We start from the raw sequence: 19,683 nt of genomic DNA on the forward strand, positions 1-19,683 counted from the left end.
TTCCAGGTGACTGTGAACTTTGTTTAGTTGGTATGGATTAACAGAAGTAACTAACAGAAGTAAGGGCAGGACCTTCAGCAGTCAAAGTTCCCTGCAGAATTTTCTTAATTATTTGTTGTTGTTACTCAGTCTTCTTTCCTCCTTATCACGCTTCCTCCTTTGTAAATGGACATCATCTCCGTGTAATTTCGTACTCACAGGTTTCTCTGTGATTCTCTGGTGCAGCAGTGAGCGCTGCGAGTTCTGCGGGTGCACCTAAGCAAGCCGAGCTGCTAGTTCGACACCGTGACAATTGTATGAACTATCACAGTTCTCCACTGTGGTTTTCCTCTCCTGGCTTCAGCGTACTCTTTGCTCGCAGTGCTGGGGCTGCTGCTAGGCTGCCTTCGCGTCCCCTAGAAATATCCTTATTCTCAGCTGCGTTTGGTTAATGAAACCAAAAATACGTGGCACAGTGCTTTTAACTTTAATGAACTTCCCTTTCTAAGGGTGTTCCTGATTGGTTGTGATCTCCTTACACAGCTGAGAGTTAACGTGAGAGTTATTGTGAAAGAAGCAAGTTTGACATCTCTGCATAGCTTTTAAAATAACAAATGAAAAATAGAATGAAAAATAAAAATATTTTAGTTTATTTTGATAATAGATTTTGTATGATCTGTTTTCTTTAATGGTTTTTAGTCTGCGTACTTTTATGCTACTGTAGTTAACCTTACATGAGGTGAATGTGAAATGGCGTGCATTGCCTTTTATCATAATTCTAGGTAGTTCAGCCCTAATGTCTGCTTATACTTTAGTGTTATCAATGTAGTATCTTTTAATATTAGAGATGTAATCAGAGGGGATGTAAAATTCAAAAATTCTGTGGGGAATTTTTTATCCTATACAGTTTTTATATGAAAAAATATGATGCTTGTTATATGCATCCATTCTTTTGAGTACTCTTTCTGTTAGAGATCAAATCTACGTTGTAGGTAACATTGCTATTAGTTTTCACCACCGAATTGCTTAGCTTACGCTTTATTTTTCACTCACCAAATTGCCAGCATTTGCTCTGTTGTAACAGTCAGTTTCAGTGAAACAGCTGCATTCTTTGGCAGGGATTTGTGTATTAATTTTATGTGCTGGTTCTTTTGTAAATGCAGAGGTAGGCTTCATATATATGCATGAGGGTTTTTTATGAATATTATTTTACCTCCTCTATTTTGTCATTGTTTACCTAAAAATGATGTACTCTGCTTACCCACTACTCTACAGAGATGTGTTATATTCCACTTTTATTTTTGCAGTTGCTATTTTTGCTAGTATTTTACAGATTTAATCTTAGTTATTTGTCTCTTTGTGCTTGTTATGTTAGTATGTTTACTTGGTGACTTTTTTAGTGACACTCATTCAAAGAAAAGCACAACATCACAACACTGAAGTCATATCAATGCTAGAAATCATTAATATAGAGAACACTATTTTTGAGAGAGAGAGAAAAATGATTTCCTAGAGTTATAAACTGTATTTAACTTTATTTCTGTAAGTGATCAAACCAGCATATATAACAACAGGCTTTTAATGCAATAGGCTCATTCTATTTGATTAATTCGAAGTTTACTGCGTGACTTACATTACTTTGCATATTAGAGTTGCCTTGTCCACAATTACCATCCCCTGCTTTTATGAAATCCATACTTCAAGTAGTAGAATATTACTAAGCTGCAACAAGTGTGCTAAAAATCTGTCTTCGAGGCAATAACATTTCTGTGTATAACAACAATTGAGAAATACTGCCTTATACTTTTGGGTAGATACAAAGACAGAAAAACTGCACTGGGGCTTGAAACTCAATGTGACCAGCAGATGGTGCTCCTGGCTTAGAAATAAGTAGTCACTGGGTCTAGGGTCTTTTTGTTACATACTGCTTTCATAAAGAAATAACTTTATTTAAAGAGAAAAAAAAATCTAATATTTTGGATAGCCTGTTTTAATTGTATGGAAGTATACCCAAATAGGTACATACAGTGTAAATTCATGTCTATAAGAACAATATGTGCATGCAACCATGCACAGCATTCTGTATTTAGTTAACACATGAAAACAATATTATGACTTCACTGGTAGCAACTTCCATCCCAGAGAATATTACAGCTGAACCTGAGAGAGTCTTGGGGATCACTGTGCCTGATCCTTTTAACATTTAGTTAATGGAAGTTTTTTTCCATTGATGTTTATGAGAGCTGGGTAAGGCTGATGATAGAAAGGACAGATTTAAACTGAGATTTCAGTTATTGCTCAGAAACACAGACCTCTCTATCTGCTGTTGTACAGGGGCGAACAACAGCCAAAAAGGTAAAGAAATTCAAAAGTAATCACAGTCTACAAAGAACAACACCGTATATTGGTGGCACATTAACTACTTAGCAGAAAATAAATAAATAAATAAAAGAGCAGTGTTCTCCATATTGTATGTTTCAGTAGTAAGACTGGGATTCACTGGGAAGTGAATGACAAAAAAAAAAAAAAAAAGTATAAAAAATGTTAAGAATGCGGGCCCTGAAACTTAGAAGAGGCTTCTGAAAATCTCTTTTGCTATCAGCAATGCTGTACAGTCAGGAAAATGGGCAAAGGGAATCTAGTACGTCATCTTTAGGAAGTGTGCTAATGAAAACACATTCATCGCAAATGTGTTTTTAAACTTGTCATAATCAGGGTAAAGAAAAGGGTATTTCAATTTAAAAATTCAGGTTATGTAGTTTGGAATTACATTGGAAATGTGTAATTTAAGAAGTTGAGATAAATTGGCACTTTGAACCAGAAAACAATGTAATAATTCCAATTACATTTCTGCAAGGTGAAATCTAGACATTCCAGCGCTCACAGGGAGGAAGGAATTGCAGCAAGATCTAGTTGAGATGTATAGGGTCCTGCTCCAAGGAAGTAAGCTTATAACTATCCCTTTTCTATGTATTGAATATCTCTGTCTTCCTATGGAACACAGTATATGTGGTAAATGCAAGACTTCTAATCCCAAGGAGCACAGTAATCACCACCGACATTTGTGCTCACTTTTTCCTTTATTTACTTATATGCGCTGTGTATTTTCCCACTGAGCTTTAATGGAGCTGAGGGAGTGTACAAATGGTGAGTGGGCTTTGGAATTTTGATTTTTTAAAACAAGGGTTTATTTCTTTGATGACATAGGGAACTTCACTGGCTTTAGCAGTGATTGATCCGATTTTGAGTATATGCAGCCATAAAGGTGCAACTTCCATTAATGTGTAGTAACAGAAAAGATTTCTCCTCCAGTTTGACAGAAGTACATAATCGCTAATCCTGCAAATTCTGCCTCTGTGTCCTCTACAGTCGGTGTCAAAATGCTCTCTGAGGCAATAGGACAAAGGGCAATACCATTTGGATAGCTACATATGGAGACAAGGATAGTCTATGACAATGAAATGAATTTAGAACTGTGGGTGTGGAAAATTTTAACACCATAATTTGCCCTGTGATACTGCTCTTAAAGAATCCCAAAAAAGACATGCCTTTTGGCTTCACATGTCATGCCTTGGGGAGCTGTCAAAGGAACGCTCATGAAGAAATCATAGTGTACTTTAATAGACAACTGTTTGCTCAAAAAAAGAAAGGAAAGAAAAAAGAAAATGGAATTAAAAAAATCAGTTATTTTATGTTAGAGAGATGCACCTTTGTGTCTAGGATAACAAAAAATGCTCTAATAGCAATTTATTCTTACCACATATGCATGTGGTATATTTTTGTGGAGTTAACATAGTTTAGGATCTTAACGAACTGTACCATTAGCAGTGGTAACCTCACCATCTGATCAGTAGAGTAGTGATTACTGGACAAATTTTCAGGTCAGACTTAATCACTCTGAGTCTCAGCAAGAACTCTGAGCATGGAACTTGGTCAAGAAGGAATTGACTGTAGGTGATCAGCCCAAGCCAGTATAGAAGAGAGATCTGTGATAGAAATAAATTCCCACTGAAGAGATTCCCAGTCCTTTGTAGCCATGGAACAGTTAAGCACTCTGTTAAAAAAGGGAGTGTGTGGCTTTGAGTGAGTCTTTTGCACGTTGCCTCTGCCAGACAAAGTGTCTGCAGTTCTAAAATTGGAGTTTGTAGCTGCTCATGACACAGCAGGACACGCAGTGTCAGAGCAGCTTGCTTCTGAGACAGGCATAATCCTCAGTGTTCAGAGAGCAAAACATGTTGTCATAATGAAGTAACAATTTAAATCTTAAGTCAGGGAATATTTATATCTATCGTACCTGAATACAGACTTCGGGTCTCCTTATTCTCCAGAATGCCTGACACTGTCCTCTCAAAAGACAGTCAATTGCCTTTATTTTGATTTTTGTCCAGGGACCAGCCCCCTGAGTACAGACAGAGTTCTCTTTTAAGTTCTGTACTTTGCACACATCTTCCTTTCTTCCCCCTTTCTCCAAAAAGCTTTACTTCAGTAGTATTTGCTGTGGGTGAAGTCAGTTGGACTAGTAAATGGGCAGAAAAAATACACTGATTTTTTTTAACTTTTCATTTGACAGTTTGCCAATAACAATGTAATGACTTGAATAAACAGTTACAGAGAGAATCGTAAATTGAAAAGGCAGTGGGGAATGGAGACTCTAAAATATCCAAGAAAAATGTGTCAGGGAATACTTAAATCTGAGCCAGAAGAGACGTTCAAGGTTCAGAAGAACTACAACTTAGTTTGAATATAAATTAGGATTTGATTAGGATTTAAACAAATTAGCTCTTTTTATTGTGTATGCTTGTGAGGAAAAAGGGAAGATGGTTGTTCCATGCAAACAGTGCTCCATTATGCACATTCTTCTGAACAGGAACAAGAAATTAAGTCCTTGAAATCTGAAACCTTTCTTCTCTAAAGTGCCCAGGCCTATCATGCAACAATGTATATAGAGGAAACACTTATTTCTTGCCCCATTTCATCAGCTTGCACCTTGAAGCATGAGATATGAACAGCTTAATGCTACTGATCCAAGCCCAGTGAAGTCAGTGCAAATCTTTTCTCTGACTTCAGTGAACTTTACATCAACCACAGTTCGAATGACCTGAAACCATTTGCTTGCTGAAGTCATAGTGATAGGGAAGTGAGAACAACAGGTATCCTGAGGAAGCATCTATAACAATTCTTCTCTTGGATTACACTGAGGAAGCAAAGAAAATTGAGAGTTCTACGGTAACCAATAGGGGGTTACTATAAGTGTATACTACCTTTAAGTAGTTCATACTACTTAAAATCCTTAAATTTCACCTTTTTTAAAGTAGTATGAAAGCCTAGCCTGGACTTGCTTTTTGTCAAAAGATTCAAGTTAAAAGTTTGCAGGATTTCCAAACACCTTGGCAGTGTATCCTAATTTCTGTATACCTGCTTAATCCTAAAAGCTCAGATGTTTTAACTTTATCATAGTTTAATAGAATCATAGAATCACAGAATGCTTAAGGTTGGAAGGGACCTCTAGAGGTCATCTAGTCCAATCCCCCTGCACACACAGGGTCACCTAGAGCACGTGGCACAGGACTGCGTCCAAGCGGGTTTGGAAGATCTCCAGAGAAGGAGACTCCACAACCTCTCTGGGCAGCCTGTTCCAGGGCTCTGTCACCCTCACTGCTAAGAAATTTTTCCTTAAGTTCCTGTAGAACTTTTGATGCTTCGGTTTCCAGCTGTTTCCTCTAGTTCTGTCGGTGGCCACCAGTGAAAAGAGGCCAGCACCATCCTCCTCACTGCCTCCCTTGAGGTACTTATAGACACTGCTCAGGTCCCCTCTCAGCCTTCTCTTCTCCAGGCTGAACAGGCCCAGCTCCCTCAGCCTCTCCTCATAGGGCAGATGTTCCAGGCCCCTGATCATCCTTGTAGCCCTGCGCTGGACTCTCTCCAGCAGCTCCACATCCCTCTTGTACTGTGGAGCCCAGAACTGGGCACAATATTCCACATGTGGCCTTACCAGGGCTGAGCAGAGGGAGATCACCTCCCTCAACCTGTTGGAGACGCTCTTCTTAACGCACTCCAGGATCCCATTGGCCTTCTTGGTCACGAGGGCACACTGCTGCCTCATGGTCACCTTGTCGTCCACCATGACACCCAGGTCTCTCTCCGCAGAGCTGCTTTCCAGAAGGTCAGTCCCCAGCCTGTACTGGTGTCTGGGGTTATTCCTCCCCAGGTGCAGGACCTTGCACTTGGCCTTGTTGAATTTCATGAGGTTTTTCACTGCCCAATAGAAGATCAGAGCAGTCATGTAGAATAAATAATAGAATCCAGCCTAGAAACATTCCACATTTCGTTTTAACTGCTTTTATATATACTTCATTCAACAAAGAGGAAAGGTGAGGGAGAAAGCTATAGCTCTGTTTCAGTCTTTTTTATGGTATAAAAGTTAAGTAAGACTGAAAGAAGCTCTATTATTAATTAAAAAACAAGCAGCAGATGGAAAAGAAAAGGAGGAAATATTTTGATTTTTAATCAGTTTCTTTAGCCAAAAGATTTAAGCCGAGGGAGAGGGTGGAATCCTCTTTGGCAGTGCTGTTTCTGAGAGAATGTAGAGAATATAGTAGGTAAAGTCTCAGAGATTCAATATCATTGCAAATGAGGCCAGTGAGCCCTACCTGCATTTTAATATTTTTACTATATACAAATATAAAGTGTACCTGTTTTTCTTTGAACAAACAGATAGAAATGAAATGTCTTTCCTTGAGTTGGCAATGTACATAGAAAACCATTGCAACCATTTTTATTCATTCAAATGACCATTTCAGGCACCACACAAACCCTGCTTTGCAGTTTTCTAAAATTAACATTCTTGTGTACTGCCAGGCACTATTTCGTTGTAGTTTCTAGTCAATGATTTCATTACATCTGTTACCACACATAAAAAAAATAATAATTAGAAATTTGTAGAATAAATAATTCATTGGCAAAAGTGATTTTTAAAGGGACCGAGTAATATTTTTTTTCTGGACAAATAACAAATGTTCTGATTAAACCCTATTTCAGTATTGTGCTATACTCTAGCCCAAGCTGGTCGGGTACATTTTCTTTTCTGAAACTACCTTTGATAAGAAATGCATTACAAACTCATCAGTTTAGCTTCCTGTTAACAAAGAGACAGCAGCCGTCTGGATTATTCTAGATCCGCAGTGAAACTGCCACACTATGTATGCTCAAAGTAAAGCTGTGCAAGTTTGACAAGGGGCAGATGAATCCAGGAGTTATTGTGCAGAGGTTTAAGTCTATGCGGCAGCTGACGGTTGAAATAATCATCTATACATCGCTCTGAGCTAGCTGGGGAAAGGTTGAAGCTGTATATTTTCAACATATCTAGTCTAATGGTTAATCTGTTGTCTTGTACAGGGGGTGCTGGGTGGAATCACAGCAATAGCTGACAGTTTGGAGGAATTGCTGTGGGTATTTTCAGTCGCCTGATTCACAAAGTGGTAGGTAGCAAAGTCTAAGCAGGCTTGTCATTGAAAGAGGGAAGTTGTGTCACTGTCACTCCCAGCAGAAGTCGTCTCGTAGCCAAAAGCTCCATCAACATATTGATTATTTGCATTTAGTAATACAGAACTGCAGATCGTCCCCGCTGACCATGTGAAAGCTGAGCATTATGGACATGATGCCAGATTGCGGAACGGTGATTGCTCCTTTGGAGGTCAGCTGGGAGGATGCTTAAATGAAAGAACAGTGAAGTCGGAGGGACAAAGCAAATAGTTTTTTAATCCAGCATGGCTTAACTGCTGAAAACACTCTATGCTTCTAGTGCTGGACTTGGCATATCTCTACAAAGACATGGCATTGCTCACTGCAGAGATTAAGTGAGTGCAATATGAATTAGATTGAAACAAAAAATGAAGTATCTGCAAGTGACAGCTTTGATGGCTGACTGTGAAGGGAAAATGCTGTGTTGGTGTTTGGCGAAAAGCAGTGCTGAAAGCACAGCAGCTGATAGACACGGGGGAGGAAGGGAGAGGTGGTATTGGTGGTGGTTGCTTAGAATGTCTGGTTTTGGTCAGGATTTTTTTTTTTGACTTTAAAAACACATTTTCATTTTCCCTTCCAGGCAAATTGTGCTGAAGCCATTTTGTTGAAAACGCTGAACTGGTATTCTGCCTTGTTACATTTAAATTAAAGTTCAGTCCAGTTTTAAGCTACGGCAAGTGGATGCTCACAAAGAATAAATAGAGATTGCCATAGGCATACAATTAAATACATTGGTTGTTTTAAAGATGTTCAGGGAGTTGTGGATTGCATTTCAAATTATTTTCATTATAATAAATAAAATGTATAGAAGTAGAAACAGGCACAATTCCTTAATTTAGTCACTAGGCAAGTCTGGGTGCTTCATTTCTTAAATGGGGTTTGAATGGGAATTCTTGAGGGTGGAGGAAAAGGTAGCAATGTATGCAGCTTGATACCTCTACATAAATTACAGTAATACCTCATATTTTAGAGGCATTATTTTTTACCTACCCAATATTGACAGGATTTCTAATCAAGTTCTCCATAGCGTTTACCATAAAACAGGAAGCATTCGCTCAGAGTGGAATTATGAAATACTATAGAAAACACTGAATTTCTTAAATGATTACTCCTCACCACCTGCCATTCTTAATAATCCATAATTTTTCTCTCAAAATAACCAGTAAATGTGCTGGATGGTGAGTGTCCTGAATGGTTCTAATGAGCTATGGCAAAATATGCAGTGTAGGCAGTATGCCTCACTCACTGGAGAGTGACTGTTCGCGTTCTGAGTAAGGACCTATGTCACAGTAAATAAAGAAAAACATACCTAACTGTAACGTAAGAAAGAGTTCTTTTGTGCTAAACTGATCACATACTCGGAAGAGGACCCTTGTGGGTTTAGAGGCTGGTGGTTTAAAATTACACAGTGGTACAACGAGATTCCCCCAAGCCAAACGGTTTGGTTGCCAGACTGAGCGAGGGAGCGACAGTCTGCAAGGATGTTTTTAGTTCCATGTAATCAATAGCAATCATTGTTTCCCAAACACATTTTAGACAGAAATCAGCCCACGCAATGGTGGAAACACCCAATCAGATTTGTTAGAAATTATTCATAAAAAGAAGCTGATACTGAAAAACATTTTTTAAAAAGATTACTATTTTAAATTACAAACACTAAAGTATGTGTCTACAGAAGTGATGGTAGTGGTTATATTTTAGTGCTAGTTATATAGAGTTGCTTAACTATAACACAGTTATATTTTCTGTTCAGAATAGCATCTTTGCGTTTGTATTTCCATAGGTCCTGAAGTAGTTGTTTTTGTAGAACAGTATACATGTATATTTTGCCAGGCTATTTAGACTAAAATTAATGAATTTTATCCTACTGGGCTAAAGATATATAATTACATTAAAGGACTGGGGAGAAAGAGAGAGAGAATTATCTCTACCAAAGATAGTTTATGCAGGTATTATAACTTTTTTTTCAATATGGAATGAAAAGCCGTGAGCCATAGATTGCTAGAATCACAAAGACACTTGTTCTGTGGACAAGTTATTTCACAGTCATCTACCATGTGGCTGTTGCTTGTTTTTATCTGAAGTAACTGAGGGTAGTTCTTGTCAGAAGTTGAAGGTAGAGGTGACAGTCTGAAACTGGCAGTTAGAACCCTAGAATCTGGAGTAATTTTATGAAAAAAAGCAGCTCTGTTATCCGCATTGTTTGATGTTTTGCTCCCCCCACCCTGTAGTATCTATCCTTACTACTGGAGGTAAGGGGAAGTGGGATGAGTTAAGCAGCTTGATCTGCCCACATGCTGAATAAGATCAGGTAACACTATTAAAGTCAAGGACAAACTATTAAGCCCTGCTGAAAGAAAAGGCCCTTTTGATCACCTGTATCACTCCAGAAGGCACTAAAAACTGGTTAAAACTTGTTTCTTAATTACTTTCTTAAAACTTGTTGATTGAAGGGGAGATGAGCCTTGTCAATACGTTTTGGTCTGTTCTGTGTGGGGAAAGATATATTGATGCGGGCACATGGATTATAAAGATTATTTCTAATGCTACTGTCTGTAGTAAAAAAAAAAAAAAAAAAAAAAAAAAAAACCTGATTTTTATGTCTCAAGGTGTTGAAAAACATGCTTGACTATGTTGTGGCTTGTGTAGGGAGACAAGTCTATGCAGATATTTTTTACCATATGAAAATTGTTTATCTGGAGGGATACCAAGGACAGAAGCACATGGCTTGGCAAATCCAAGTAGCTCTGAGGTGAGGTTGGGAATTGTATTTGCGTTTGACCAATATGATGTCCTGCATTTTTTATGGCAGTTTTGCTAATCAAAGATGTACGATATCGTCTAAGAATTTAAAATGCATCAGAACTGCCATGATGATAATGCATTTTTATTATAATACATTGTATTTGGTTATTAATAAAGTTGAATACTACTGTGAGTTAGGTTCTGGTTTTGTTTTTACTGACACTATTCAAAAATATTCTGTCCATGACTGAATAGTTGCAAGCCATTAATTCAGAAACCATTGACTGGGAATAGGTACTTTGTCTCCAAATAGTTGAACCTTACTAAAGAGTACTTGTCATTTGAGTCTTGTAATTCATATGTAATCACCTTGTGACTGAAAAATGTTTTGTCCATGGACACAAGTGATAAGTGCGTAGATGGGAAGTATCCATTTGGTTACCAAATAATGCATTTATCTGGTGGTTAAACTAGGCAAAGATGCCAAAAAACACAACCTCCTCAGTCCTGAGCTACTGAAATTTTAAGGCAATTCAAACATATGGAAACAGTGCTGCAAGATTATCAGTCTATAAACTACTCCTCCCAAACCTCTTCACCTCATAATACATAACAGAATACTAAATCTTACTGGCTTAGTAATATACTTTCTTCTTTATAATACACTCGTTCAGAATAAAACAAGCAATAGAAGATCATTACTGCATATTTTTACTTAAAAACAGTTACAATATTTTCTGTTACTTGTCTTCTGCAGAGGATGGCATTCATTAGAGTTTTTATTTAACATGTTGTTTTTGTAAATTAGCATTAGAAGTAGATGATTAAGGTTCACAGTTCCAAGCTAAATCTGTATTTAGGATATTAAACTGATTAGCCTTCTTTTCAGAAATGCTATGCATGACCTCCTGAAATACATGGCATTCAGCACTGTGGAATATCCAAACGCTTTTATATAGGTTCCTAAACATCAGTTTAATTCCACAACCGTACTTGTACAATTTTGAAATGTTGACCTTACCTTTTTGTATTATTCCTTTTTTTTTTTTTAATAGCAACAGAGTATTCCCCCTCCCCTGTCATTTTCAGTAGATTCCAAGGAATAAACTTCTTCTGCATAAATTTTGAAGCCTTTATCAACATGGGGGAAATAAATGTTCCCTCAGACACACTTACCCTAGGATAGGATTATTGCTTAAAGATGATAATATTGTGGAATAATCCTTTTATAAGTATTCTTTTTATAAAAAGCTGTAGGAAGGAAAGAAAAAAAAAAAGCTTAAGAAAGCTGCAGGTATAAACCTTTATTTCAACTATGCAAACTGCTACTTTAAGCTTTAAAGCCTGTGATTCCAAATGATATCAAAATAGATTCATGCTTTTGAAATAATTTTTACTACAAAGACATTAATTTACATTTTTTTTTATTATTTAGAAGTAAAGAATGCAGCTAGATCAAGTTACCCAAAAGGTTCATATCAATTCAAGGACGCAACTACTAATTCTTTGGTTGGTGCCAAGTCCACTGAAGGAGTCCTGGAACCTGTTCCACTTGTTAATAACCGTAAAGGGAGTCTCTTTCTACCCAACAATCCCTCGCTGCTGCACCTTAACTTACAGAGTTCTGTTGAACAAGGAAAATCTACCTACTGTAGATTGCAAAGGGCTCTCAGCCTGCCTGTAAAATACCGCTACCACTCCCAAAAGCCTGGGTTGAACCAAGATCTCCGTAGGTAGCCCCTTAGTTGGATGTACAAGGCAATACAGATTGGTTTGTGCATGGTTTTGCAGTCTGTTTTCGATGTGGCTATGACATTACTAATGCTCTGTTAAGTGCTTACAGATGTGGGTTTCTCCAGATGTGGTGATTAATAAGTTAATCAAGATAGCTATTCAACTAATGTTTCTGGGTGGTTTATGCTTTATCTTCCATTTGGATTATTTGCTCCGAAGCATTTACGCTGTAGGAAAAATGAGTTTACCAGGTATTCAAGTTTGTGTAATGTTCAGTAATGCAAATGTTATTCAAAATTCTAGCTCCTTCTTGAGTTTAAAAAACAGCGTTTGTAAAGTGTACTTAGTGACCTGACAAGGCAGTGAAGGAGACAGATTTATTTAAAAAATGGTCACAAATTAACAAAGGAAAAGGTTATGAACTTGCCCACTGTTTCTGAAAGACATTCCCTTTATTTTGCTGAAAAAATGAAATGAGGATAAAAGTCAAGTGATATGTTGTTACAGATGTTTCCACATTAAGGCTGTTAAAATTACCAGCACATCTTAAATCAATTCATGGAAGATTGTCTGGAGGTTATGTCATTGAAATAATGAATCCTCTTTACTCAAGAATAAGCAAACATGTTAAAACATCAGTGTAACTTTAAATTAAACTCCAGCATAAACCAGAGTATCTGAAGCCTCATTAGACTTGCCTGACATTTTTCTAGCGCTGAGTCTTCCTGAACTGTAAAACTGTGAGATTCTGTGCCTATTAGAGAAGTGAGCACTGGCTTGTTACAACAGCATATTAAGCGTTATATTAAGGGATGCGCAAAAACAGGCTCTTGAATTTTACAATTTAGAGACTGGATTGAGTTCAGGTTCTCTAAAATTCTTGAACTTATTTGCACTTCTTGTGAAAGCTGGTGAAGAAAGTCTTCATAATATGATATGACTGCGTTTTGATAAAACTCCTGTAGCATAAAGACATCAAACTACAAAAAAATGGGGCACATTCTCATTAACAAAAGCACTAGGTCAAACATACAACATCAGAGTTGAGTTGTCATATATCACAGCCCATTATTCAAATATGGTGGTCTTCGTGAGAACAAGTACATTTAAGACTCCCTTTTAATTTAATTTTTATTCCTATCATGTAGACATGGGAACTATGAAATGAAAATGATATTTTACGGCTTTGCAAAAATTTTACTAGATCCGTTTCTTTAAATATGCAGGAAATTGATAAGAGTATCTGAAGGATAATAATTAAATATGTTTTATATCCTACTTATGACTAAGAAGTCACTTGTGAGCTACCATTTCAACACTTTTGGGATGAAAGCCATAGGTAATAGTCATCATTACAAACCATTCATATATTTCGGTTTCATATATTGCCTTTCCTCATTTTATGGAATGGCATCTCTGAACTGCAGATGCAGTCTAAACTCTATGTGCAGATTTCATTGAAAAAACAAAAGTTTGAATGTGCTATGATTAAGATAGATCATCTTTCATTGCTGCAATGAAGATAAATGGCTCCCTTGCTTAAGCAAGGCACAGTTTTAGCAAGCTCAGAGAAGGTTTGCTAACAGGTATTAGCTTGTGAGCCATGTTAATGTTGGGCTTTACAGGTAATTCCTGACAGTTGCATAGTGTGGAGATGACAAGCACTTATCAAAAGGAGTTTGTTTATTGTAGATGAGGTATGAAAAATGACTGTGGACTGATAAAATCTAGTTCTACCATTCTGGATGATTACTTGATTTTGTCTTATACTAAGATTTTGGCCAAGAATTTGTTTTATAATTGGCTGGCAGGGTAGTGGCTGATAGCTGTGGAGAAGAAAGAAGTAAAATAAAAACAATTAAATAAAAAGATGCTGGGCCATGCATGACAAAAGATCCATATAGCACTAACTTCTAGCATTTGAAAGGATCGGGTGTAAGTCTTATTAACTAGCTAAAAACTTCAAAAAGTACTCTTACGAAGTAATGTTTTCATTTTTTTATAGAAATATTTTTGACTGTAATAAAATCTAAGTTGTCCTCTACTAAAATACATTGGCAAATAATCCTGATGAGTGTAGAGCTTCTTTATACTAGTGAAAAAAACAGAACAATACTCTTTTCTTATAGAAGCTGAATCCATGACAAACATTCTGAGACCGTGTGGTATCAGTGCAAATAAAGTGAAACTTAGATATTTTGCTACCAAAAGTAGAAACATATCACTTGTAGCTGATTTCTGTAGAGGAACGTTTTATGTGTTTCTTATTCCTTTGATCTTTCAAGTGGTGAGTCCACCAGATTAGAAGTGAATATTTATACCCAATAAAGAACAAGGGACCGTGGTTTATACCTTGAATACAGCTTATTGCCTGTGTGGAATATCACGTGAATAATTTCTTGATGAACCAGTTAAACAAGACTATGCCATTTTGAAGAGAGTGATTTGCAGGAGATTCTATGAGATGTGCAAACAATGACATTATTAAAATAATCTGAAATGGGAAAATTCTCTTAACAAATAATTCTGTAACTATTCACTTAAGGAAACAAATAGCTAAATACTGAAGTGATCCAGTTTAATTCCAACAAACTCTCGTGTAAAGCAATTTTCAAACTGTTTGTTTTTGATAATTTTCTGTGTACTTAGCTCTCAGACAAACAAAGAATGGTACTTAACCAGTCACTGGTAAGCATTTGCACTACTGGACTCTGAAGAGAGAAAAAAAAAAAAAAAAAAAAAAAAAAGAGAGAGAGAGAGAAAGAGAAATAGTCAAATCTGAAGAAAATAACTTTGTCTTTGGGTGTTTTTAAAGGAAAAGAAAGTAAGTTAAGCTAGTAAAATAAATCATTATAAGACAGACACTGCTTAAATATAGGTATAGTCCTATATATTCCCATTTTGTTTTTGTTTTTTCTTTTCTTTTTTTTTTAAGGTTTTTATTCAGTGTTTGGTTTTAACTTCCTGGATGCTTTAGGTGATGCGAGGTCATTTAAAAAGACAGGAAATCTGTCTTTTCAGGGCCCAGGCCTTCAGTCTTGGTCAAGGCAAAATGAAGTTCCATAGCAGATTATGGAACCCAGACAGACATGACAGGCTAGAATGCAGACTGTAATAAAATAGTGTCAGAGAGGGTTATTGCAGAAGGATATTGCTTAATTTGTTCCTAGATAAATCTAGAGCAGGTGACATATGTCCAGGTTTGCTTTTTTAGGCTGTTCCTACATAGCTCATCACAAATTGAATTTTTTTTTGCAGCCTCTGCTTGTGCACTGCTAATGTGTATTAAGCTTCTTTAATACAGATACTACTACTACTAATCTTTTTCCTTTTGACTCTAGAGTAACAGCTTCCTAGGCCTCAGTTGCATTATCTGCTAGTTTGTTTTTCAGCTGACAATAGATGGAAAAGGATATATATATTTTTTTATAATAATTCAGCATTAGTCTGAATTTGAGAAAGCAGAGTAAGGCAATTCCCTTTGAAAACAAGTGATGCAACCTTTTTGTGAAAATTTTTAAGTGCAGTCTCCATCTTAAAACCATAAAGCTGATGGTTAATACTTACAGATAAGTTATTAGGAAGCTGCACTTGTTTAAGCAATGAGTATTATGACATAGGTTGTCCAAGAGTAGTTCTGACTGTCAAAATCGTAAGTGATTTTTACATCCGGAAACCGATTTGTCATTGGAAATGCTCCTCATCCTCATTAAAAGATGGCGTAGCACGTGCATCCTGTTCTCTAGGTATTGTCTCCCCACCTCCATTCACCCTCATTGTGTTCCCTGCTGCGGTGGCAGCTCCCCTTTGTGAGAAGGGTGCAGTGAGGAGGTCTGAGCTGTGCGCAATGGCAGGCAGCACTCCCAGCCCCAGCTAACTGAATCATTGAACATCAAGGCATTGAATATTTTACATCTCTTCATGAAGACTCTGCTGTTTGACATGTGAAGAGCAAGAACCAACTGGTGTCTGGTTCATTAGCAAAAGCAGGCTGGCAGCTGTTATGTTGGTATTGCAAACAGCACTTTATCTTTCTGGAAATAGAGCAGAGCACTAATTCTACTCTTCTGTAGCACAGATTAACTGAAAATAACTCTAAGAATAACCCGAATGTGGTTCCCCTCTTTTGTTTTTGAAGTATGAAACCAATTTGAACGCCTGTGTTCAAAACCCTGGTATTCTTCCCTGCTTCTCCTTCTCCTTCAAACCAATCTCTTTGACTAACATGTATTTGATTTTTATTACTGTTGGGACTATGTTAGCAGTGAAATATCAGTGCGTGAATGAACATAGAGTGTGTGTTCTTTGCTACTTCACTTGTACTTTGTATTGCACCTAGAGCAGTACCTAATCTCATGAGTTCCTTATATTTCCAGTTGAAGATGAGCAGCCGTCAACGCTCTCACCCAAAAAAAAGCAGCGAAATGGAGGCATGCGAAATTCACCCAATTCCTCACCCAAACTGATGAGGTAAGACTGTAAGAAACTCCTGTCTTCATCCGCCTTCTTCCCTCCTTCCTGTTCTCCCCCCCTCCTCCCGCCCCACATCAAAAATAAGGGGAAGAGGTGAGGGGGGAAAAAAAAAAATCTTAGATGGTTTCTGAAAGGCTGAAGTATTTATTCTGTCAGCTTGTCAGCAGTTAATGATAGAGCTGAAAAAAATTCTGTCATGAAAAACAGTTTGAAAAGCTGTTTGAAAAATACATAGGCTTTAAAGTCTTAGCTGTCACCCTGTCCTGTCCGTGTGTAGTTCTTAAACAGCAGTGGCACTAATGATAGCACTAACCAATCAGAGGAACTCCTGTGGTTAGTTTGCCTCAGGCAAGTCTCTTTTTGTTGGATTCCCTCTGAGTACTGTTTTCTGTACTTAAGGCCATATGTGAGATGTATCATCACAATCAAAAATGAACCTGAATATTACCTTCCTTTTATCCTGTCGATTGAAATCAAATTTCTATTAATTGATTTAGACTGATAAAAAAAAAGTCTAATAATCTATGTACTTGCCAAAGCAAAGTTCAAAACTAATGCAGTTTTACTCAGGCTAAAAGCACATTAATTATGGAATACAAGGATTTTTTAAAGGATAGTATATACTCCAAAAGTGGATGATGAAAACATCATCTTGTTAGTGATATTTCCCCCCTGTTTCTATATGTACAACAGTAGGACTTTGTATAACTATTAGTTTCCTTCGATAGGACAATTTGCCTCTAAGGAGATTTGTTAAAAATAGAACTGCAACAGGAAAATTGGAATCCATTAAAATAGCGAGGCATTTCCATTCTTTCTTGCTGTGCTTCACCCTTTGCCTGCTCAAGTCAATCAGCACAAGATCAGATACCAGCCGTGGAGTTTTCCGCAAGCAGGCTGTTCCTGCTCGGATTGTGCGTATCTCAAGTAGCCAGGCTAGATAACTCCATCCGTAATTTTTATCCAGAACTAAATTTCATAGCCAAGATTTTCTACTAGTATACATACAGACAAATGCAAGCTTATTTGCATATATAAACAGACACATTCATGCAGTTTGGGGGTGTATGCGTTAGTACGGAAACTCTGATCTTCAATCAGGAAAGGTATGTGAGAAAAAGTTAATATGAATATTTAGTTATTTATATATAATCACTTACTACTGTTAGCAATGACTTTGTTCCTTTAAGAATTCTGAATACAGCTAGATAATTTTCCTTTCTGTATTTCAGTCAGTAGACTGGGAATTTCCTTGGCCAGTTAAGGAAGCATCCATATTTGTTTATTGCTACTGCATTCTAGGGCATATTCAAGGACATAACTTCTACAAGTCGTCTTCATTTCTGTTTAGACTACAGAACCAAAAGTGAGATTGATTCACAGGCTAAAATGCACCCAGCTGTGTCTTTTTTTTTTTTCCCCCCCCATTGACCATCTATTTCTGTTAAATGTATCATTAAAAGTTCTCTGCCTTCCTGTTAGCTCAGCCTTGCCCATATGACACTGATTTACATGCTTGTTTACAGTTTATGAGGAGGAATAAAATGAGCATACTGGCAAGCTTCTCATTTTGTGACACCAGTTGTCATGCTAGCATCATTTTCAATTTACTCACCTTTGGGCGTTCTTGTTATCTCCTGCTAATAGTTTTATCCATTTCAAGTTCTAAAAATGCAGGAGACTCTCCCCTCCCCAATCTTAATTTTGGGGAAATAAAAATAAAAAGAAAGAGCGAGAGAGCTGTAACATTTGGAGCTGAGCACTGTCCCTGTTTGCTATGTAAAGTATGCCTCATTTCTTTGATCTTGAGTAATAATAATTCTGGGGAGTTATACTGTTTTCATATGCTTCAAAGCTGTGTCAAAGTTTTGCTGCTTAAGGGTACTTCTTTATTCTATTGGCTCTTGGGTACTGAGATGACAGGTCCTCTGTACTAGGTGCAGGCTTTTTCAAGTCATAGCCTTCAGCAAAACATCAAATTACCAAATACAGGGTAACATACTTCTACACAAATGCCTTTCCTGTAGATATATTATACCATATATATTAAATACTTTAGTGTTACACGGTACATTTTATGTGCAATAGAAAGTGATGGTTTGAGGTAGCCTTAGGGGTACTTTTTTTCCACAAGCAGAAAAAGCTAGTGTATACCGTATCAAGTATGGTTTTTACAGGACTTTCTGCCCGAAGGCCTTTGTAAATAAGTAATGATCAACAGATTGGCTGTGGGTTTTTGAAAAGCATGCCTGTGTCAGTTTGCATGATGGGGGAAGATTTTCAAAGTGGAGCCTGCTTTCATTGCCTGCTGAAGAGGGACTGAGGGAGAGTAGTCGTCCTGAGCCTGAGCTGTCTGCTCAGTAGCACATCAGAATTGCTAAATACAGGTCGAGCAGCGCGTGGAGAACTTGCCAGGCTTCCAGATCCAGTCGCTGTTTTCTTCCTCTTCTCGCTTGCTGCTAAATTTATTCACCGGCCCCATATTGGCACCCTCAGACTCTGCCCAGCCCCAGTAGTCTTTGTCATGTCCTTTATCTACAGTGACTTAACTTTGGTTCAAGGTCCTAAATAAGGGAAAGCTGATTGAATCAGAAGAAAACTCTGTTTAACTTCATTGCAAATCTAATGGGCAAATTGTTTTCTCTTTCCCATAAAGAAAGGTGGCTTATATTATCTGCTGTTTTATATACTTGTAAATTATCTAAATTGACAGATACCTGCTTTCCTGCCCTGAAATCTTTACTGAATGTCAGCTAAAAGTACACAAGAGATAAAACAGTGAAAGCACTGTCATGCCTGTAGCTGATATTTACCTTCACAATTTTTTTTTACCTTCACATTTTTTTCCCCCGAATTTATTTTAAAACCTCTTTTTCAAAGCCACCTTCACCCTACTGCTTCAACAACAAACAGCTGGTTACTTAGCAGTTTCCTCAGCTATGGTCCCAGATCTGGAGGCGGATGGTGGGCAGGAAGGCTGGAGCATGTAAGGAAAGAATAACATGTGCAAAACTCATTTGTAAATTGTAATCAGAGCTATGACTTTAGAATCATTTCCTGAACAGCCCTACATCTTGAATGCCCAATCTTGAAAATATTGCACAGGTCTTAGATGTCCATGGTGGCTGAGGCAAATCATCTCATTCTGTAAGATAAAACTTTGCGACTTTTGCGGTCAGAGGACAGAAGCCAGGTCATAGTTATGCTCTGGAGACTTGTGGGCACAGGTCT

At 37.4% G+C, this 19,683-nt stretch overlaps 1 protein-coding gene across 17 annotated transcripts in view; it reads left to right on the top strand.

Moving 5' to 3' along the window:
• The window catches only part of KCNMA1 (potassium calcium-activated channel subfamily M alpha 1), a 432,171-nt gene that overhangs the window by 356,981 nt on the left and 55,507 nt on the right, over window positions 1-19,683 (top strand). For 16 of the 17 annotated variants that reach the window (XM_088526403.1, XM_088526411.1, XM_088526402.1 and 13 more), the window contains one exon: window positions 16,356-16,449. In XM_088526403.1, the coding sequence (XP_088382529.1) occupies window positions 16,356-16,449 (94 nt within the window). Of the gene's footprint in view, window positions 1-11,680; window positions 11,975-16,355; window positions 16,450-19,683 lie in introns of all 17 variants that reach the window. The other variant, XM_088526419.1, reaches the window with a different exon arrangement.

This window comes from Tinamus guttatus, unplaced genomic scaffold (assembly GCF_059628265.1).
Source record: "Tinamus guttatus ecotype Peru unplaced genomic scaffold, ASM5962826v1 Tinamus_guttatus_pri_ptg000246l, whole genome shotgun sequence".
In the NCBI taxonomy this organism is placed as follows: Eukaryota; Metazoa; Chordata; class Aves; order Tinamiformes; family Tinamidae; genus Tinamus; species Tinamus guttatus.